The 20,067-nt window shown below is 44.9% G+C and overlaps 1 protein-coding gene across 1 annotated transcript in view; it reads left to right on the forward strand.

Annotated features, from left to right (window-relative positions):
• Positions 1–20,067, forward strand: part of ABHD12 (abhydrolase domain containing 12, lysophospholipase) — a 139,437-nt gene that overhangs the window by 100,460 nt on the left and 18,910 nt on the right. The window contains exons 6-8 of the mRNA XM_038751038.1: positions 1,001–1,046; positions 7,290–7,419; positions 13,140–13,177. Coding sequence (XP_038606966.1) covers positions 1,001–1,046; positions 7,290–7,419; positions 13,140–13,177 — 214 coding nt within the window. The remainder of the gene's footprint in view (positions 1–1,000; positions 1,047–7,289; positions 7,420–13,139; positions 13,178–20,067) is intronic.

Raw genomic sequence — 20,067 nt, forward strand, 5'->3', positions numbered from 1 at the left:
TCTGGGTAGCAGAGTGGAGTATGGACTAGAGTGGGGAGAGACAGGAGTCTGGGTGGTCAGCAAGGAGGCTGATGCAGTAATCAAGGCGGGATAAGACAAGTGATTGTATTAAGATGGTAGCAATTTGGATAGAGAGGAAAGGGCGGATTTTAGCAGTGTTGGAAAGGTGGAAACAACAGAATTTAGTAAGGGATTGAATATGTGTGTTGAATGAGAGAGAGGAGTCAAGGATGACGCCAAGGTTATGGGCTTGTGAGACGGGAAGGATGGTGGTGCCGCTTAAAGTTATGGGAAAGTCAGCGGGAAAATGGGGTTTGGTTGGAAAGATAAGTAGTTCTGTTTTCTCTGCCTCTCCTAGGAGAAAGTTTAGATATATTAGAAAGAAAATATAATGTGTGTGCTAATTTTACTTTAAAATGGGACAGTATGGCTGTTTTGTCTGTTTTTTAAGTTTAATGTTTTCTTGTGTTGCTACCAGTGGGTTGATATGCAGGTGGTCCAAATTTGACTTGATTGGAGCTAAAACCTGAATATTGCTGAATCTTCATTTAAAAATAAAAATTGGGTGTCAGTGAATTCATGTTCTCTGTCCCCCAATCCACCAAATTAGCTGTTATGAGGTTGCCTTCTAGGGCATGAGCCTAGAAAATGTGGCCCGATGGAAGGTCTTCCCAGTACACAGGCAGTCCCAGATCATCCCCATTGTCCTACCCTCCCTGCTTCTGACTTGAGGACTGGAATCTGAGGCCCTTCTCCTTTCTCTTCCGCAGAGGAAAATAACTAGAAGTGAAATTCCTTGCATTTTGGCAATTGCCTTTAGGCAGCTGAGAGATGACAGCGTTAGTGAAAAAGGGTTGAAGTGAACAGTGGATCTTGTCAGCCAGCCAATAATCCTGTGAACAAAACACAAAGACAGAAAATATAGATAGGTTTAGATAACTGGAAAGGCTGTTATAAAGATGCTTGGATATCTACATAAATGTTTCTTTTCAATTTGCAGGTTCTGAGTTCCCTTGGTTACCATGTAGTCACATTCGATTACCGAGGTAAGATGTGTTTGGAAGTAATGCTTAAGTGTCTGATGTTGATAGCCTTGCTCTCTGCTCCCAGGGAAGATTGCCTTTGTCTAGATTTGTTTTTCTGAGGAGCCTGTTTGCATTTATTGGGGAAATGGGCATCAGCCTTGGGAAGAAATAACAATATTCCAGGACTTTGTGCATTCTCTTCCTGCATAATTGGTAATATAGAAAACTGTTTTTTCTGTTTTTCCTTATTCATTCATTCAGTCGTATTTATTGAGCACTTACTGTGTGCAGAGCACTGTACTAAGCGCTTGGGAAGTACAAGTTGGCAGCATGTAGAGATGGTCTCTACCCAACAGCGGGCTCACAGTCTAGGAGGGGGAGACAGACAACAGACCTTTACCCACAGCCCAACCCAAAATCTTTTCAGAAGACAGAACCTTGAGAGCTAATGGCTCAGTGGGAAAAAGCACAGGCTTTGGAGTCAGAGGTCATGGGTTCAAATGCCGGCTCTGCCAATTGTCAGCCGTGTGACTTTGGGCAAGTCACTTAAATTATCTGGGCCTCAGTTACCTCATCTGTAAAATGGGGATTAAGACTGTGAGCCCCCCATGGGACAACCTGATCACTTCTGTTACCTTCCCAGTGCTTAGAACAGTGCTTGGCACATAGTAAGTGCTTAATAAATGCCATTATTATTATTATTATTTCTGTGGTGGCCAGCAAAACCTTACTCACGTTTTAGTTGTCAGGAAAAAGCACGTACAGCTTTCCCTTCTTTGCCATGGATTTGCCGATCAATTTTGAATGCCCAGGGCTAATACTCTGTCTACCTTATTGGCTTTTGTGCCATAGTTTTGCATTAGCATAGCTAGCCTACCAACATGATTATTTCGAATCACTTGCTCTCTTGTTTACCTCTTGAGAATTAGCTCCTTTTGTGAAGATCAGAGAAGCAGTGTGGCCTAGTGGGAAGAGCATGGGCCGGAAGTCAGAGGACCTGAGTTCTAAATTCTGGCTCTGCCACTTAACTTGGGCAAGTCACTTAACTAGTCTGTGCCTCAGCTACTTCATCTGTAAAATGGGGATTAAGACTGTGAGTCCTATGTGGAACAGAGACTGTGTCCAAGCTTGTATCTACTCCAGCACTTATCTTGTATCTACTCCAGCACTTAGTACAGTGCCTGGCACACAGTAAGCCGCTTAACAAATGCCGTTTAAAATAAAAATCATCAAATGTGTGTGACACTCTCAGAATCCTGCTGTAGCCCTCTGCATTTCTTACATTTCATTTTACCGTGGGCATTTTCACACTGAGTAAGCAATTTGTGAAGAGGGCAAGAACTTACCAGTGAATTATCCTCATTTTTCTGGAGCAATTTTAAGAAATTGTGAATTCTTTCTATGTGCTGAATCGTCATTTGTTTAGTTGTATCATACTTAGGGTAGGTTTAAAATGTCTGTTTTTGACTGTTACAAATCTTGACTGTTTTCCAGTCCTCAACTCCATTTGGTGAGGGAAGTGTACTCTAGAGAGAGGAATCCCTCTTCAATTCTGTCCCTTTCCATTAGCATTTCCCTTCCTTTTCTAAGTGAAGCAAGTCAGACATCTTTTACTTGGATTTAGAAATTGTCTAAAATATCAACTAGCCCAACCACAGTCTGATTCAGCAAACTCTTTTACCACATTTAGAGCATATGGAAGTAAGAAAACCCCTGGACACCAAAATTTTCAGAACCATCAAAAATCTGTTACTGGGATCTGTTCTTCAATATAAAACCAGAACCAAACAGTGTGAGAGAGACCTCTTGCTGGAGATTTCTGTGCCCTTGGGCAGAAGAATATTTAAAAGTGCAATTATTCTTTCTGAAAGCGAAGGTTGTCTATATTTTTCTAGTGCCGATAGAGATGTGATTTTCTGTTTCTGAAAATGGTTTAAAGGGTGACTGGTATGGCTCGAGAAGAATGATTAAAATTTTGCTGCTATTTTGTAAGCTATCAGAATGATTTTGTTTATTATTAGAGACCAAGTAAAGCCTCTTGTTTTTAGATCAAGGCATCCTGTATGATGGCACGAGGCCAACATCTGCATGGCTCTAGTTTGTGTGGCAGCTTCTGCCAATCGATTGTGGTTGGCATTGACTTTAGTCTGCAGCATATAGGATCACCAATTTTGCAGTTTTGAAATATCATGCACTCCTTTTGTCAACAGGAAAAAAAACAACTTCTTCAGTGGCCCATAGCCCTAGAGCACCATCTGTTTCACCAGCATTAATGATTCAGCTAAGAAACAGACATCACTTTGAAATTACGCTTCATAAGCATATTAATGAAAGTGGAATGAATACCTTATTAGCAAGCTCACAAAAAACAATGATGCTTCTGGTTGATAGATTCTGAGAAGCAACATGCCCTAGTGGATGGAGTTCGGAACTGGGAGTCAGAAGGACCTGGGTTCTAATCTCAGCTCTACCACTTGACTGCTGTGTGACCTTGGACAAGTCACTTCACTTCTCTGTGCTTCAGTTACTTCATCTGTAAACTGGGGGTTTGGATTGTGAACCCCCTGTGAGACATGGACTGTGTCTAACCTGCTTATCATGTATCTACCCTTTCCCCCTCCCACCCACTTAGTACAGTGCCTGCAAAATAGTAAGCGCTTAAGAGATAGCATTATAATAAGGAAAAAAGTTTCCATTAATAGGATTTTTTTGTGCAACTGTTGTGAGCAGAGCACCACTGTAGGAACTAGGGCACTTAGAAGAGTACAGTAAAGCAATTAGACTCAATCCTTACCCTCTAGGAGTTTACAGTCTAGCAGCGGGAACAGGAAAGTGGGTATGCAGCTGTCACCCGTCGCCCGGGGACGGGTTTGTTCGGTAATTGGTGCAGAGAGGGAGAGAGAGAGAGACCAGGGGCGGAAAGCCTGAGTTTATACAAAATTTATTCCACGAGGAAAGTTGAATTATTTGATTATTTAGATACAGCAAATTGAACTTCCCTTTCAGGAGGAATATGATTATTTGGTGATATTAGAGCTTCCCTAATGGGAGGAATATACTTATATGTTACTCGAGCATGACAGAACACCCAGGTCCCACCCAGGCGGAATTCACTTATGGTTTGTTCACACGTGTTGAGGTGGCTAGCTCTCACCCATGAGTACTTCCTACTTGGAAGGAATCCACTTATGTGTTACACACCCGTGGTGAAGCCCCTAGCTCCCACCTGCGAGTGTTCAGCAGGATGGGATACTCACCCATCCCATGGCTCCATGGTGCAGGTAGTGCGGGCATCTAATGCTCTGGGAAGAGGTGACCTGCAGCCGGCTGCTGCAAGTCTTGATCCTCTGCCCAGAAGGTTAGAGGCTGCAGGAATTTATCACCTGTGCCCCTAGGCCATTCCAGCTTCTGGCCTCAGTTTATCCAATCTCTGCCCTCCCCCCTCCTCCATACCTAATTTGATTGGCACGGGGGTGAGGGACACCTTCTGTATTCCCGGCTTGGGCTGTCAATCTAGCAGTTTTGTTTGTGGGGGTGTTATCCCACCATCACTTCCAAGTTCCACCTGCTGGCTCAGGGGGTCACAAGGTAGCATTTGACCTTGGGATGGTCAGTACCCCAGGGTCACCTTGGGACAGCAGCCAAAGGAGTTTTTCAGTAATAGGATATATATGGCGATATATAAGTAAATGCCAAAAGTGGTTGTGTGAACAAGTGTATAGATGGCACAGAAATGATGAGGTTGTAATTAAGGGGATATATCCTGGAAAGAAGCAAAAATTAATTGAGGAAGGCCACTTTGAGGAGATGAGATTTCATAAGGGCCTTGAAGATGGAGAGGGCCTGTGGGCAAGTGCATTTGAAGCAGATTGGAAGTTCCAGGCAGGAGAAAGGTTCTGAGCAGGAAAGATGACAACAGAGGCACAGGTTAGCTTGAGAGAAATGAAGAGTGTGAGCTGGGCTATAGTGGGAGAGGGCTAATGGAAGGCCTTAAAGCCAATGGTTGGAACATAGTCTTCTCATCTTCCCTTCACCAAATCTTCCCGCCACAGTGGACATTACCATCCTCTCTGACTCTAAAGCCCGCAATTTTGGCATTATCCTCCCAAATACCATCTGTTCCATAGAATTTGTGTTAAGCGCAACTGCATATGTAGAGTCTTGTAGGCTGTTGTGGTTCTGGAAAGGCTGAGGGCAGAATGGGGAATTTGATGGAAACCTTTGTTGTTCCAGTCTCATAAATAGGCTGTTTTGCCCATTCCTGTGTAAGGTGCCTGTCACCATTCCAGGAGCTAGTTTGCAGGGTTTTACTGCACTAACTCCTGTGACTGCAGCTTATGTAACTCTTTCAAAACCATGTGATTTTTTTTGGAACTTTTGATGATGACTCATTGCTGAATTGCTAAAAAATTCAACTGTATTTGACCTCTCTTGGAGTCTGTTTATGGTGCTGAAGAGAAAGATAAAGAAAAGTGTTTTAAGACTCACACAGCTTTTCCTTTTTCTTTATAGAAGTCAGTCAAGCCCCACTCATTTTTCTTTTGCTGCTATGTAAAAGCCCTAGTAACTAAACATGAAGTTGAGTGAGTTTTTATCTGTAATAGAGACCAGTTATTCACGTCCTTGCAGGGATACTTTCAGTGAGTAGCTTGTTAAGTAGCTAAGATCAGAATTCCTTTTCTGCCTTTCCTCAACCCCCTTCTTCCTTTGCCACCTCTGTCACCAGCCTAGCTTCCTTTCCCTTCTAGAAGCATTGGACAGTTGGTTGGTGCTTTGGATCCCAAATAGGAAAGCAGTTTGACACACACACACACACACACACACACACACACACACACACACACGCATGCACGTGTCTGTCACAAATAATTGTTCCTTCAACGATTGTACTAGGCAAGAGAGTCAGCAGGCCAAACCTGAGCTAAAATTAGCTTCTGTCATTTTGTCCAAGCAGTCAGTAAAATGCTCTGCCCATAGTAAGCACTCAGTAAATGCCACAGAGCAGTTGATTTTTTTGTTCATTTTAGCTCATTGTAATAGGTCAGTCTTCATCAACATAGGCTTTATGAAGTAGTTGGAAGCAGCTAGAATTCCAGTGGTCTCTGTTGCACCAGCAGAGAGTTAGGTAGCTAGATTGAGAAGCAGACTAGGTTATGGATACCTGCTCTGAGCTGTTACATGCTATTAAATGAAAGGACTTGGGGGGTTGCAGGCACTGCATGTTCTAGGCTTTGAGAATGTGATGACTAAGGGAGGTGGGAGAGTGGGAAAAGAAAGGGTGAATAGTGATGTGGAAGTTGAGGGAAGGAATCCTACACAGAGACACCAACAGGAAGGGGGAGGGCTTTTCTCCCCATCATCTGGCAAGGAGTGCCAGATCTGAGAAGCAGCATGGCCTAGGAAACAGAGCACAGGCCTGAAAGTCAGAAGGACCTGGATTCTAATACCAGGTCCGCCACTTGTTTGCTGTGTGACCTTTGGCAAGTCACTGAACCGCTCTGTGCCTTAGTTACCTCATCTGTAAAATGAGGATTAAGATTGTGAGCTACATGTAGAATGTGGATTGTGTCCAACTTGATCATCTTGTATCTACCCCCATGCTTAGTACAACGCCTAGCTCAAAGTAAGCACTTAACAAATACCATGAAAAAAGGAGTTGTACTGAGAAGTTTAGTTCCCATAAGGAGTTGAAATAGGCACATTTTGAAGATCTAGGGGGTCCAGCAGAAAGAGATAAAGGGGTTTTGGAACTTTGGACAGCTAGAGGCTCCGAGCCGCTGTGAATGTGTGAGAAGGAAGTTCCTTTTCAGTCAATCCCTTTGCTTAGTGAAAGGATAGCCGGAAGTCCCCTTGGGATTCGACATTCCTGAGTGAGGATGGTCAGGGCCATGGCCACTGGCCAGCTCCTGTGTCTTTTGTTTCCTAAACTCATAGAATCTACTGGGCAGCTTGCAGGAGCATGGGGCAACTGAAGCTAAGGAAAGGCTATGAGGTGACTGGAGCCTCTCGGGAACTGTCACCTGGAGGTACGGGCAAGCTGCTCATTGTGCCTCCCCTGCCTCCATTTACACTGATTTTGGTCCTGATTGTGTGCATAGCACACATCTTCCTTCTTTCTTTCTACTACTCTGCTGCTCTGGGCCCAAGGAGCTCATATTTTTGCCTAAAAGCTTCTTATGCATTTTTCTGGACGGATGTTTTAACGATGTGCAGCTCTTCCAGTGTCAGTTTTGGTCTCACTCCTTCCCCCAACTTTTGTTTCAGGCTGGGGAGATTCGGTGGGGACTCCCACAGAGCGGGGAATGACCTACGATGCCCTCCACGTTTTCGACTGGATAAAAGCGAGAAGTGGTGACAATCCTCTCTATATATGGGGCCACTCCCTGGGCACAGGGTAAGACTACCATCCCCAAAGCAGTGACCCACCTTCTGAGCAGAAAGAGCTGATAAAGGTGACCCCCCTGACTAAAATGTACAGTTTAAGGGATAATCTTTCCTTGAGCGCAGGCTTTTCCCTGGGCCGATATTCTGTCCATTTCAGCCTGGAAACTTGGCAACTTTTCCAATCAGCTGTAGTACATGATTTATCACTAATGGCTGAATGGCTCGGGAATACCATTTGAAAATGTAAAATTGGAGCCCTTAGTATGAGGTTTTAAAATGTAACCAGTTCTGTGACTGACCAACTCCTTACTTCTCAGCCATCCGTTTACCCGAGGCCAGAACCTTGGGTGCACACACAGTTCACTGGGGACCAAGAATTAGTACCTGCAAGATTTTAAAACTAAATGCATCCCTTGGTGATGTTTGACAAGCTCCAGTGACAACTAACTCCTTCACCAGCCCGACATTGATAGTTGGGGACTTCAGTATCCTTGCGGATGTTCCTGATGATCTCTCAGTTGCCTGTTTCCTTTGGCATTGCTCAACTCTGATGACTTCGTGCCCCACCCCATCTCACCCACTCACCAACTTGGACACAACTGAGTTTCATCACATTAATCATTACAAGTGCTAGCCTCACTAGCTCTGAAAACAGACTCGCTGACCACAGCTATCTTTTTAATAATAATAATGATAATTGTGATATTTGTTAAGCACTTACTTTGTGCCCGGCACTGTGCTACATATTGGGGTAGATACAAGCAAATTGGGTTGGATACAGTCCCTGTCACACATGGGGCTCATAGCCTCAATCCCCATTTTACAGATGAGGTAACAGGCCCAGAGAAGTGAAGTAACTCACCTGAGGTCACACAGCAGAAAAGTGGCGGAGGCAGGATTAGAACCCATGACCTTCTGACTCCCAGACCTGTTGTGGTCTATCCACTTGGCCATGCTGCTTCTCGTCCACTGGGCCATACTTCTCTTGAGCACACTCTGTCCCCACAGAGACTTTGGATATCCTAGAGAAGCAGTGTGGCTCAGTGGAAAGAGCCCGGGCTTTGGAGTCAGAGGTCATGGGTTCAAACCCCGGCTCCGCCAACTGTCGGCTGTGTGACTGTGGGCAAGTTACTTAACTTCTCTGGGCCTCAGTTAACTCATCTGTAAAATGGGGATTAAAATTGTGTGAGCCTCCTATGGGACAACCTGATCACCTTGTAACCTCCCCAGCGCTTAGAACAGTACTTGGCACATAGTAAGCGCTTAACAAATACCAATATTATTATTATTATTATTATATCCTGAGCCCCTCTGCTTGTCCCAGCCCAACATGCACCTTTTGGATTCTCTACCCATCCTCCCTTCTCGTGACTCTCTTGACACACAACTCAGCCCTCTTTGCCAAACTCAACTTCCCTGCATCCCTGTCCCACCGCTGATGTCACCCACCTATACCCCAACCCTGGATCACCTCCACGATGCGCTTTCTCCATTTAATGCTTGGAATGGATATCTGTTGGCCAATCTCATCCATCGAAAATTCATGCTCCCCGGTTCTAATTCTCTTAACCCAGATTTCCAACCACCCCTCCCCTGAGGCAGCCGAAAGAGCCTATGGTTCTGGGGAGCCGGGCTTCCTGGCCAAATCGAATCCTTCTCTAGATGGTCTGTCCCATAGGCCAGTCCAGAGTCTTAGTGCCTACGATTCATGTGAGTGCCGCCCAGGAGGCTGTGCGATGTCAGGCAATTCGCTTTCTGCCTGTCCAGGCTTGTTATATGGGTCCTGGGTTACATATGATCGGTATGACTGTCTCGCCACCAACACCCTTTCCCACACCCTTCCCCTAGCCTGGAACTCCCTCCTCTCCATACACACCACACCACCAGACCAGTCTCCCAACTTTCAAAGCTTTACTAGGGTCATATCTCCTCCAAGAGATATGACCTCTCCTCTAAGCTCTGTTTTCCCTGGTGGGCTCTTTCTTCTGTGTCATTTATGCACTTCCTTCTGTTACCTTTGGACATTTGATATCCACCCCACCCCCAACTCCACAACACTTATACATATGTTTAAATTATATATTGTAAATTATTTATTCCTGTCGATGTCTGTCTCCCCCTCTAGACTGTAAGCTTGTTATAGGCAGAGAACTTGTCTGTTGATTCTGTTGTACTCTCTGAAGCTCTTAGTAGATTTCCCTGCACAGAGTAAATGCTGAATAAATACTGTTGATTGATCGATTGATAATGACCATGCAGTTAGCTTTTGGTATCCTCAGAATTATCTTCTTCGCTTTTGTGCTTGCTCGTTTGTCATTGTGAGGCTTTGGGGTCTGTTCAGCTGCAGCCAGTCTGATCCAGTTCCAGGAGGCTGATGTGCCCTCTGTCATCCCTTTCTTATGAATTATAATGTAGACTATTGGCAATAAGCACCCTTCATGCTTTCTTTCAAAATCTAACCTTTCCTGCCCCCAACTCTGCCCAGCAATACAACTTCTTCTCCTGTATTGACTCTCTTGTCTACTGCCCACACGAATTGTTCCATGCTTAACTTTCTCCTTCAATACCCAGACCCTCACCTCCCTCCCCTCTCACCCCTATGACCGTGCCAACTTCTTTCTTAGTGGCAACATTGAAGGAGAAGGAATGTGGTGTAGTGGAGAGAGCACGGGTTGGGAGTCAGAAAATCATGGGTTCTAATCCCAGCTCTGCCACTTGTTTGTTGTGTGACCTTGGGCAAGTCTCTTCTCTGTGCCTCAGTTGCCTCATTTGTAAAGTGGGGATCGAGACTAAGAGCCTCACATGGGACCAGAATTTGCTTGTATCCAACTCCAGTGTGTAGTACAGTGCCTGCACATAGTAAGTGCTTAACAAATGCCATAATAATAATAATTATTATTAATTATTATTATTGGAACTATCAGGGGTGAACTCTCCAAAAATCTCCTCGTCATCTCCCTACTTCCCTCCTACCCATCCATCCCAGCCATCTCTCTGGAAGATATCTTGCAGACCTCTGTTCTTTTGGTTGTCAAAGAACTTACTGTCTCTATATGTTGCCAACTTGTACTTCCCAAGCGCTTAGTACAGTGCTCTGCACACAATAAGTGCTCAATAAATACGATTGATGATGATGATGATGACCTTCTGATATCACATCTCCTCCAGAAAGCCTTTCTTGATTAATTGCTCATCTCCCCCATATAGGTCTTCACCAACTGCTGCTTCAGTAGTTCCCTGGAACTTAAGCACTTCACTACTCACACACACATACCCCTCTGTCATCATCATCATCATCATCAATCGTATTTATTGAGCGCTTACTATGTGCAGAGCACTGTACTAAGTGCTTGGGAAGTACAAATTGGCAACATATAGAGACAGTCCCTACCCAACAGTGGGCTCACAGTCTAAAAGGGGGAGACAGAGAACAAAACCAAACATACTAACAGAATAAAATAAATAGAATAGATATGTACAAGTAAAATAAATAAATAGAGTAATGAATATGTACAAACATATATACATATATACAGATATGCATATGCTTCAGCCCCAAAGCACTTATGCATGTATCTGTAATTACATTTATTTGGATTGATGTCTGTCTCCCCGACTCCGGACTGTGAGCTTGTTGTGGGCAGGGAATGTCACTGTGTATTGTTGCAGTGTATTTTCCCAAGCGCCTAGTGGAGTGCTCTGCACACAGTAAGCACTTAATACGTTTGAAAGAATCATCATCATCATCATCAATCGTATTTATTGAGCGCTTACTATGTGCAGAGCACTGTACCAAGTGCTTGGGAAGTACAAATTGGCAACATATAGAGACAGTCCCTACCCAACAGTGGGCTCACAGTGGGCTCTGTCTTGCACTTAGCAATTGACTGGGCATATCAATCAATCAGTGGTATTTACTGAGTGCTTACTGTATGCTGAGCACTGTGCTAATATAACAGAATTTGTAGACATGTTCCCTACCCTAAGGAACTTAAATGAAAATAAATTACAGCTAGGAACTATGGAGCTGAGGGTGGGGTGAATATCAAATGCTTAAAGCATACATGTTCACATGTGAGAGTGACACAAAAGAAAGAAGTAGGAGAAATGAGAGCTTGCATGTATGTATATAACAAATGTGTATTTTCCATTATTTTTCCCCTTCCTCAAATTTAGTGTCTCTCTCCTCCACGAGACTGTAAATCCATTAAGGTTAGGGATTATATCTACCAATTCAACTCTCCCAAGTACTTAGTACAGTCCTCTGCCCAGAGCAAGTGTTCAGTAAATACTGTTGACTTTTGCAAGTGTATCCTGAGTTTGACTGGAGTATCTCAAACCGCAGCCTCTGTTGTCCTCTTCCTCCCACATCAAAAGTGATGGGCCCAAAGCCTCATCCATTTTTCTTTGGTTTATGACTGAACTAATAGAATTGGGGTGTAGGCTTCCCAGAGTGTGAGATTTATATAAATTTCCTCCATCTCTGGTACCTAGTTTTCTATTAATGATCCTGTCATTTGAAGATGAAGTGTTGTTTATTAGCTTATGTTGGCCTGATTGTAATAATAATGATATTTATTAAGGACTTACTACAAGCCAAGCACTGTCCTAAGCACTGGGTATTTTATCCACATTTTTGGGTGAGGAAACTGAGGCACAGAGAGGTATTTCATGACTAATCCATTTTGATGAAGTTAAGCTTTTATCCTGAATTCCCTGTTAATAATAATAATAATAATAATTGTTTTTCTTAAGCACTTACTATGTGCTTACATTGTTCTAAGTGCTGGGGAGGGTGGATACAAGGTCATCAGATTGTCCCACGTGGGGCTCACAGTCTCAATCCCCATTTTTTACAGAGGAGGGAACTGAGGCACAGAGAAGCTAAGTGACTTGCCCAAAGTTACAGCTGACAAGTGGCGGAACTAGGATTAGAACCCACAACTTCTGACTCCCAAGCCCGCGCTCTTTCCACTAAGTGTTATTAGTGTCTTCTACTTCCGAGATCCCAGGTTACACCTCTTTTGTGTGAAAGAAAGAGAGAGAGAGGAGGAGAGGAAGTTGGGAAAGGAGTCGGGAAAGAAAACGTGTGCCTTCCCCTAGGGTCTTTTCTCTTGACTGTAACCTCCTTGTGGGAAGGGAAAGTGCATATCTACTTGTACTGTACTCTCCCCAGTGCATTCATTCATTCAATCATATTTATTGAGTGCTTCCTGTGTGTAGAGCACTGTACTCAGCACTTGGAAAGTACAATTCAGCAATAGAGACAGTCCCTGCCCACAACAGGCTTACAGTTTGGATAGAGAGTGGGCCTGGGAGTTAGAAGGTCGTGGGTCTAATCCTGGCTCTTCCGCTTGTCTGCTGTGTGACCTTGGGCTAGTCACTTCACTTCTCTGGGCCTCAGGTACCTCATCTGTAAAACGGGGAGTGAGATGTGGGACAGGGATTGTGTCCAACCCAATTTTGTTTATATGCATCCCAGCACTTAGCGCAGTACCTGGCACAGAGTAAGTGCTTAACAAATGCCACGATTATTATTATTATTATTATTGTTGTTACAACACAACAGAATCAGCAGATACATTTCCTGCCCATAACAAGCTTAAAGTCTAGCGATAAGTTTACAGTCCCAAGTGCTTAGTACAGTGCTGTGCATGCAGTAAACTCTTCATAAATACCTTTGGTTGTTAACTACAACTGATTGATTTAAATTTTCTCCTTTATCTCCAGAGTTGCAACAAATTTGGTAAGGCGGCTTTGTGAACGAGGTAAGGATGCTTGTCTGAAAGCACTGCATGGTGACCCTGGCTACGTGGCAAGTCTCTTACCTATAAATTTGTTGCTTGTCTCTTGTTCTGCTGTCCTACTGTGCTACAGAGTAAGAGCTATGTAAATCTGGGCAGACATGGTGGATGATGGAGTCATGTATTTCACTGTGCCAAGGCTCTGATTAAACCCTTTATTGTTTGTGTATGTGTCTCTGGGTGAGAGTACATATGTGTGTGGAATTTCCTACTCCATCCCAGCCTGCATACTTCACTCCTCTAACACCAACTTACTCACTGTTGACCCCTTGCACACATCCTCCCTCTGTCCTGCAACTCTCTTCCTGTCCCCACAGACAACAGACCATCAGTTCCCCTCCTTCAAAGCCGTATTAAAATCACATCTACTCCGAGGGACCAACTAAGCCCTCTGTCCCCTACTCCCTCTCCCTTTTGCATCGCCTATGCACTGGATATGTAACCACGTAGACGCATTTGATATTCACTTGACATTATTATTATTATTATTATTATTAGCAATAATAATGATGAAGATGATGGTGTTAAGGGCTTACTGTGTGTCAAGCACTGTTCTAAGTGCTGCGGTAGATACAAGCTCATCAGGTTGGACTGTGTCCCACATGGGGCTTACACTCTTAATCCTCATTTTACAGATGAGGTAACTGAGACCCAGAGAAGTGAAGTGACTTGCCCAAGGTCACCCAGCAGACAGGTGGCAGAGCCAGGACTGCACTTATGTATATATCCATAATTTGGTTTAATGTCTGTTTCCCCCTGGAGATTGTAAGCTCCTTGTGGGTAGGGAATATGTCTACCAACTTTGTCGTATTCTCTTCCAAGTGCTTAGTACAGGGCTCTGCACACAGTTAGTGCTCAGTAAGTACTACTGATTAAGTGATTGATGTCTGTGGGTGAAGGTACCTCAGTGTATGAGGAGGATGGGGCTTGGCAAGGGGGATAAGGGTGAGTGGAGCAGTGCAAGGGATGTGTGTGTGTGTGTGTGTGTGTGTGTGTGTGAGAACTCTGCTCTCTCCATAAATCTCAAATCCAGTGCCCACATCCCCCATCAACTTCCCAACTTCTTACTCCCTCATGAAACCCCCAGTGCTCCCACCCCTTGTCCCTGCCTACCTTGCTCATTATCTCATATTTACCCCAGTGCTTAGTACAGGGCTTGGCATGTAGAAAGCGCTTAACAAGTACCATGAAAAATAATTGTTATCAGCAAAATCGTTACTATCAAGAGAGAACTTCTTAAGGTTTTCCAATCACCTCCTCACAACTCTATTTTAATCTTCTTTCTTGTCCTTTCTCTTGCTTCCCTTTCGTTTCTCAAGAGGTCTCCTCCCGGCCCATCTCTGACCCTCTAAGCCCTCTCCTAGAAGCATTTACTCCCATTTTCCTCCCTTCCATCACTGCTGTCTTCAACCTCTCACTCTGTTAGCTCCTTCCTGTCTGCCTTCAAACATGCCCAAGTCCCCCCCAGGCTTACAAAGCCTTTTCCCAATCCCACATCTCCCTCAGCTGTTACCCCGTCTCCTTTCCATTCCTGTCCAAACTCCTGTAATGGATCACACCTGCTGCCTTCGCTTCCTCTCCAGTACCGCTTTTCTTGAATCACTTCAATTAGGCTTTTGACCTCTTTGGTGCACTGAGACTGCACTTTCTGTCATTGTTGATCTTCTTGTAATCAAATCTGGATGCTACTCTGTCCTAATCCTTCTTGACCTCTTAACCGCCTTCCACCCAGGACTACATTATCCTCCTTGAAACACTTTCAGACCTCGATTTTGTTGACACAGTATTTACCTAATTCACCTCCTATCTCTCTGACTTTTCCTGGGTTTCTTTAACTGGCTCCTAATCTTCCTTTCTTTCTGTTCCTGTAAGTGTCTGATCTGAACCCTGCTCTGCTCACTCTGCCCTCACACTCTTAGGGAGCTCACCTACTCGTTGGCTTCACTTATCACCTCTCTGCTGAATAATAATAATGGCATTTGTTAAGCGCTTACTGTGTGCAAAGCACTGTTCTAAGCGCTGGGGAGGTTACAAGGTGATCAGGTTGTCCCATGGAGGGCTCACAGTCTTCACCCCCATTTTACAGATGAGGTAACTGAAGCCCAGAGAAGTGAAGTGACTTGCCCAAAGTCACACAGCTGACAATTGGTGGAGCCGGGATTTGAACCCATGAGCTCTGACTCCAAAGCCCGTGCTCTTCCCACTGAGTCATGCTGCTTCTCCATGTGCTGAAGACTCCCACATTTCTCTCTCTAGCCCTGGGCTTTCATCTAACCTGCAAACCTCCTGACATCTCCACTTGGATGGCTCCACATGTCTAAAAATCAAACTACACATTTTCCCTTCTAAATTGTCTCAGCACACTCAGTACCCCTCCCTGTCCCACAAACCCACAACCTTGTAACACGTGTCACCACACTTCTTTTGTTCTCCAGGTCATTCTGCTACCAAATCCTGCGGTTCTTCCTACACATCTCCCAGTTCTGCCTCTCCCTCAATCAGTCAGTGGTATTCATTGAGCGCTTACCCTTTCCACTCAGCTCCCACCACCCTGTAACACAAGCTTTGGTGTTATAGTAACTTGACTTTTATATCAGGTCTCCCTGCCTCCAGCCTCTGTCCTGTACTAGCTAAACTTCATGCTGCTTTGAGGATCAAATATCACTTGACACACATCTCTCTACTTATCAAACCCATCCACTTGCACCCCGAGTCGCTCCACATTCGTGCACAAACTCCTCATAGTTGACTTTAGGGCACTCCACTAACACTCTCCATTTTACATTTGTGCTCTCCTGACTAGCTACTCTCCAACCTCTCTACTCTCAGTGCCGTCAACCCCCGGCCCACGTCTTCCCTGTGGCCTGGAATGCCCTCCCTCTGCCCATCCGCCAAGCTAGCTCTCTTCCTCCCTTCAAAGCCCTACTGAGAGCTCACCTCCTCCAGGAGGCCTTCCCAGACTGAGCCCCCTCCTTCCTCTTCCCCTACTCCCCCTCCCCGTCCCCCGCCTTACCTCCTTCCCCTCCCCACAGCACTTGTATATATGTATATATGTTTGTACATATTTATTACTCTATTTATTTTACTTGTACATATTTATTCTATTTATTTTACTTTGTTAATATGTTTTGTTTTGTTGTCTGTCTCCCCCTTCTAGACTGTGAGCCCACTGTTGGGTAGGGACTGTCTCTATATGTTGCCAACTTGTACTTCCCAAGTGCTTAGTACAGTGCTCTGCACACAGTAAGCACTCCATAAATACGATTGAACGAATGAATAACCTGCTGTCATTGTTCTTCTAAGCTCCCTACTGTTCATTACTTTGAACTTTCCCATTTCCATCCCTGTGGAATTCCGTCCCTCCCCTAATCTGCAAGCCATAGTTCTGACTACACCAAAAGCCCTCCTGAAATCACACCCCATCCAACCTGCCTTGCTTGTTTCATTCCCTGCCTTTCAAGTCATCCAAACCCATCAGTCATCTCTAGTACTTATGTGTATGTGTATATAGGAAGATAAGGAGTTCTGTTTTAGACATATTAAGTTTGAGGTTGCACCAAGACATCCAAGTAGAGATGTCTTGAAGGCAGGAGGAAAATGCGAGACTGCCGAGAGGGAGAGAAACCAGAGCTGCAGATGTAGATTTGGGTAACATCCACATAGAGGTCCTAGTTGAAGTCATGTGAAAAAATGAGTTTTTTCAAGGGAGAGTTATAGTTGGAGAATAGAAAGGCACCCAAAACTGAACTTTGAGGGACACCCAGAGTTAGGGGGTGGAAGGCAGAGGATGAGCAGCCAGAGAGATGGAGGAGAACCAGGAGTGGGCAGCATCAGTGAAGCCAAGGTGGGATAATGTTTTGAGGAGAAGGGGGTGGTCAGCAGTGAGGGCTGAGAGGTCCAGGATGATTAGGATGGAGTAGAGGCTGTTGGCGAGAAGGAGATTGGAAGGGATCAAGAAGGGAACTGGAGGAGAGGAACTTGAGACAGTGGGTGTAGGCAACTCACCAAGGAGTTTGGAGAGGAATGGTAGGAGTGAGGTGGGACAATAACTGGAGGAAGCCTTGAGGTCAAGAGAGGGTTTTTTTTAGGGTAGGGGGGACATGGGCATGTTTGATCTTAGTGGGGAAGAAGCCATTGGAGAGCATTCAATTGAAGATGCCAGTTAGGGAGGGAAGAAGGGAAGGGGCAAGTGTTTTGTTAAGGTGCGAAGGAATGGGATCAGATGTGCATGTGGAGGGGGTGGATTTTGAGAGAAGGCAGGAGATCTCCTCTTAAGATAGTGCTGGGAAAGATGGGAGAGTTGGAGGGATTAGGAAGGGGCAGGGGAGATTTTAGGGAGGTCACGCTTGATTTTCTCAGTTTTATCAATAAAGTAGGTGGCCAGGTCATTAGGGGAAAGGGATAGGGGAGGTACAGGGACAGTAGGGTTGAGGAGGGAGTTAAATGTCTGGAGCAGCTGACGAGGGCGATGGGCATGGATATCAATATATAAATAATTTTGCCCAAAGAAGGCAGGGTTAAAAGCATGCAAGGATTAACTTGAAGTGGATGAATTTGGCCTGATATCTAGATTTCCTCCAGCAGTGGTCTGTGGCTTGTGCACATGAGCGAAGGAGGTGGACTGTGGAGGTGATCTAGGGCTTATTATATAAGTTACTTAGTCATATTCATATTTGTCTCCCTCTCTAGACTGTAAACTCTGTCAGCAGGGAATGTGTTTGCTAAGTATTGTATTGTACTCTTCCATCCGTACAGTACAGTGCTCTGTGCTCAGTAAGTACCACTGATTGATTGATTGGAGTGGAGGAGTTAAGAAGCTTTGTAGTGGTTCAAGGTAGTGGAGTCAGCTGATGTAAACAATCCACTCAAGGAGTTTGGATGGGGAATAGTAGAAGGGAAAAAGGACAACCGTCAGAGAGTGCAGTGGAGTTGAGAGTTTTTCTAGGATTGGAGACACTTGGACATGTTTGAAAACAGAGGCGAAGGAGCCATCACAATGAGCAGTGAGGGGGGGAAAAAGAGTGAACACAAGTTTTTCTATAAGGTGGAATGTAGTCTGAGGCACAGATGGAGGGGGAAGATTTCAAAAGCAGGCATTATATTTTCTCCTGAGAAGTCATGCCAGGAAACATGAGAGTGGATGGGAGGGCAAGAAGGATCTGGAGACTCTGGGGAGTTCACGCCTGATGATTTCAATTTTGTCCACAAAGTAGTTGGCAGGGTATCAGAAGCAAGAGAGCAGAGCGACTGGGGGCTTAAGGAGGGAATAAAAAGTCTGAAATAGTTCAAAGCCTTATTAAAATCACATCTCCTTCAAGAGGCTTTCCCTGAGTAAACCCTCATTCCCCCTACTCCCTCTCCCTTCTACAACACCCTTGCACATGGATTTGTAACCAATCAATCAGTGGTATTTATTGAATGCTGTGTACTAAGCACTTGAGAGAATATAATATAGCAGACACTTTCCCTACCCACAAAGAGATTACAGTCTAGAGGGGCACACTCTAAGCACTTGATATCCACCCCTCCCTCAACCCCACAGCAGTTATGTACCTACCCATAATTTATTTTAATGTCTGTCTCCCTTCTAGACTGTTAGCACCTTGTGGGCACATTATGTGTCTATCAGCTCTTTTGTATTGTACTCTCAGAAGCTCTTAGTACTGTACTCAGCACACAGTAAGTACTCAATAAATACCATTGATTGGTGTGGGCAAAGGGCTTGGGAGTCAATAAAAGGAGTAGTGTTGCTGTGCAAAGAAAAATGCAGAGTTGTATCAAAGGAGGATGAGTTTAAGATGGACGAGGTTTCCTGATGCCTAGATTTCCACCAACAGTACTGGCAGTGTGAGCTCATGAGTGGAGGAAGCAGAATGTGGACTGATCCAGGGCTGGGGTCTAGTTTGTTGAAATTGACAGTGGGACAGGGATGTAGGGGATTTGAGTTCAGTGGAGAGGGCAGAATTGAGGGCATTGATTGGTGTGTCAAGAGAAGGGAAGGATGGGAAGGGCAGCCAAATGGGGCATAGTGGCCAAGGGTAAGTGGAGGGGGTCAGGAGATCAGAAGTCTCTGTGTGGGGACCAAGGGCAGTCAAGGAAAGAGGCTGCAGTCAGAGAGTCAAATTTGTTAGTGAGGGTAGCAATTGTTTATTAGTGTGATGAGAATCAGTTTGTGTCCAGGTTGGTGAGTGGGTGAAGTTGTCAGAATTGAGCAATGCCAGAGGAAGGAGGCAGTTGAGAGATCATCAGGAACATCCTCATGGATATTGACTTCCTCTTGGATCAAGTGTAGGGCTGGAAAAGGAGAGAAGGCATCAAAATTGCCTCCAAATTAGTGGGGCTGGGGAGTGGCTACTGGTAATGGAAGAGGTGGATAATGTGAGCTTCAAAAGAATAGAAAGAGAGGAATGGAGTGGGTAGGATGGTGTGAAAGGGCATTGTGGGACAAGAGGCAGACCAGCTACTTCCCCTTTCACATTGAGTTGGGGAAGTAGAAGGAGGGGCCCACTGGGGAGGGAGGAACAGTATCGTCTGAATGAGCCAGGTTTCATTAATGGCAAAGAGGAAGAGCAATTGAGTCAGAAACAAGTCATGAGTAAAAGGGAGATTGCCCTTGATTACGTGGGGCTTCCAAGGGCTGCATTTGGATGGAGTGAGAGACTCAAAGAGAGGTTGATGGGAGAAGTAAAATGGCAGGGTGTGATGCAAGGGATGGGGTTTTACGGAGGGGGTGGGAAAGGACAGGAATGGGATGATTAGGGGGTGTGGTGTGGGGAGTCATGAGGATGTCCAAGAACCTTATGGGCCACAGCTTCTAAGACCCTGAAGGTTGGGCCCAGGTTCCAGTTCCAGAA

The sequence above is a fragment of the Tachyglossus aculeatus genome, chromosome 9 (genome assembly GCF_015852505.1).
Source record: "Tachyglossus aculeatus isolate mTacAcu1 chromosome 9, mTacAcu1.pri, whole genome shotgun sequence".
Classification (NCBI taxonomy): Eukaryota; Metazoa; Chordata; class Mammalia; order Monotremata; family Tachyglossidae; genus Tachyglossus; species Tachyglossus aculeatus.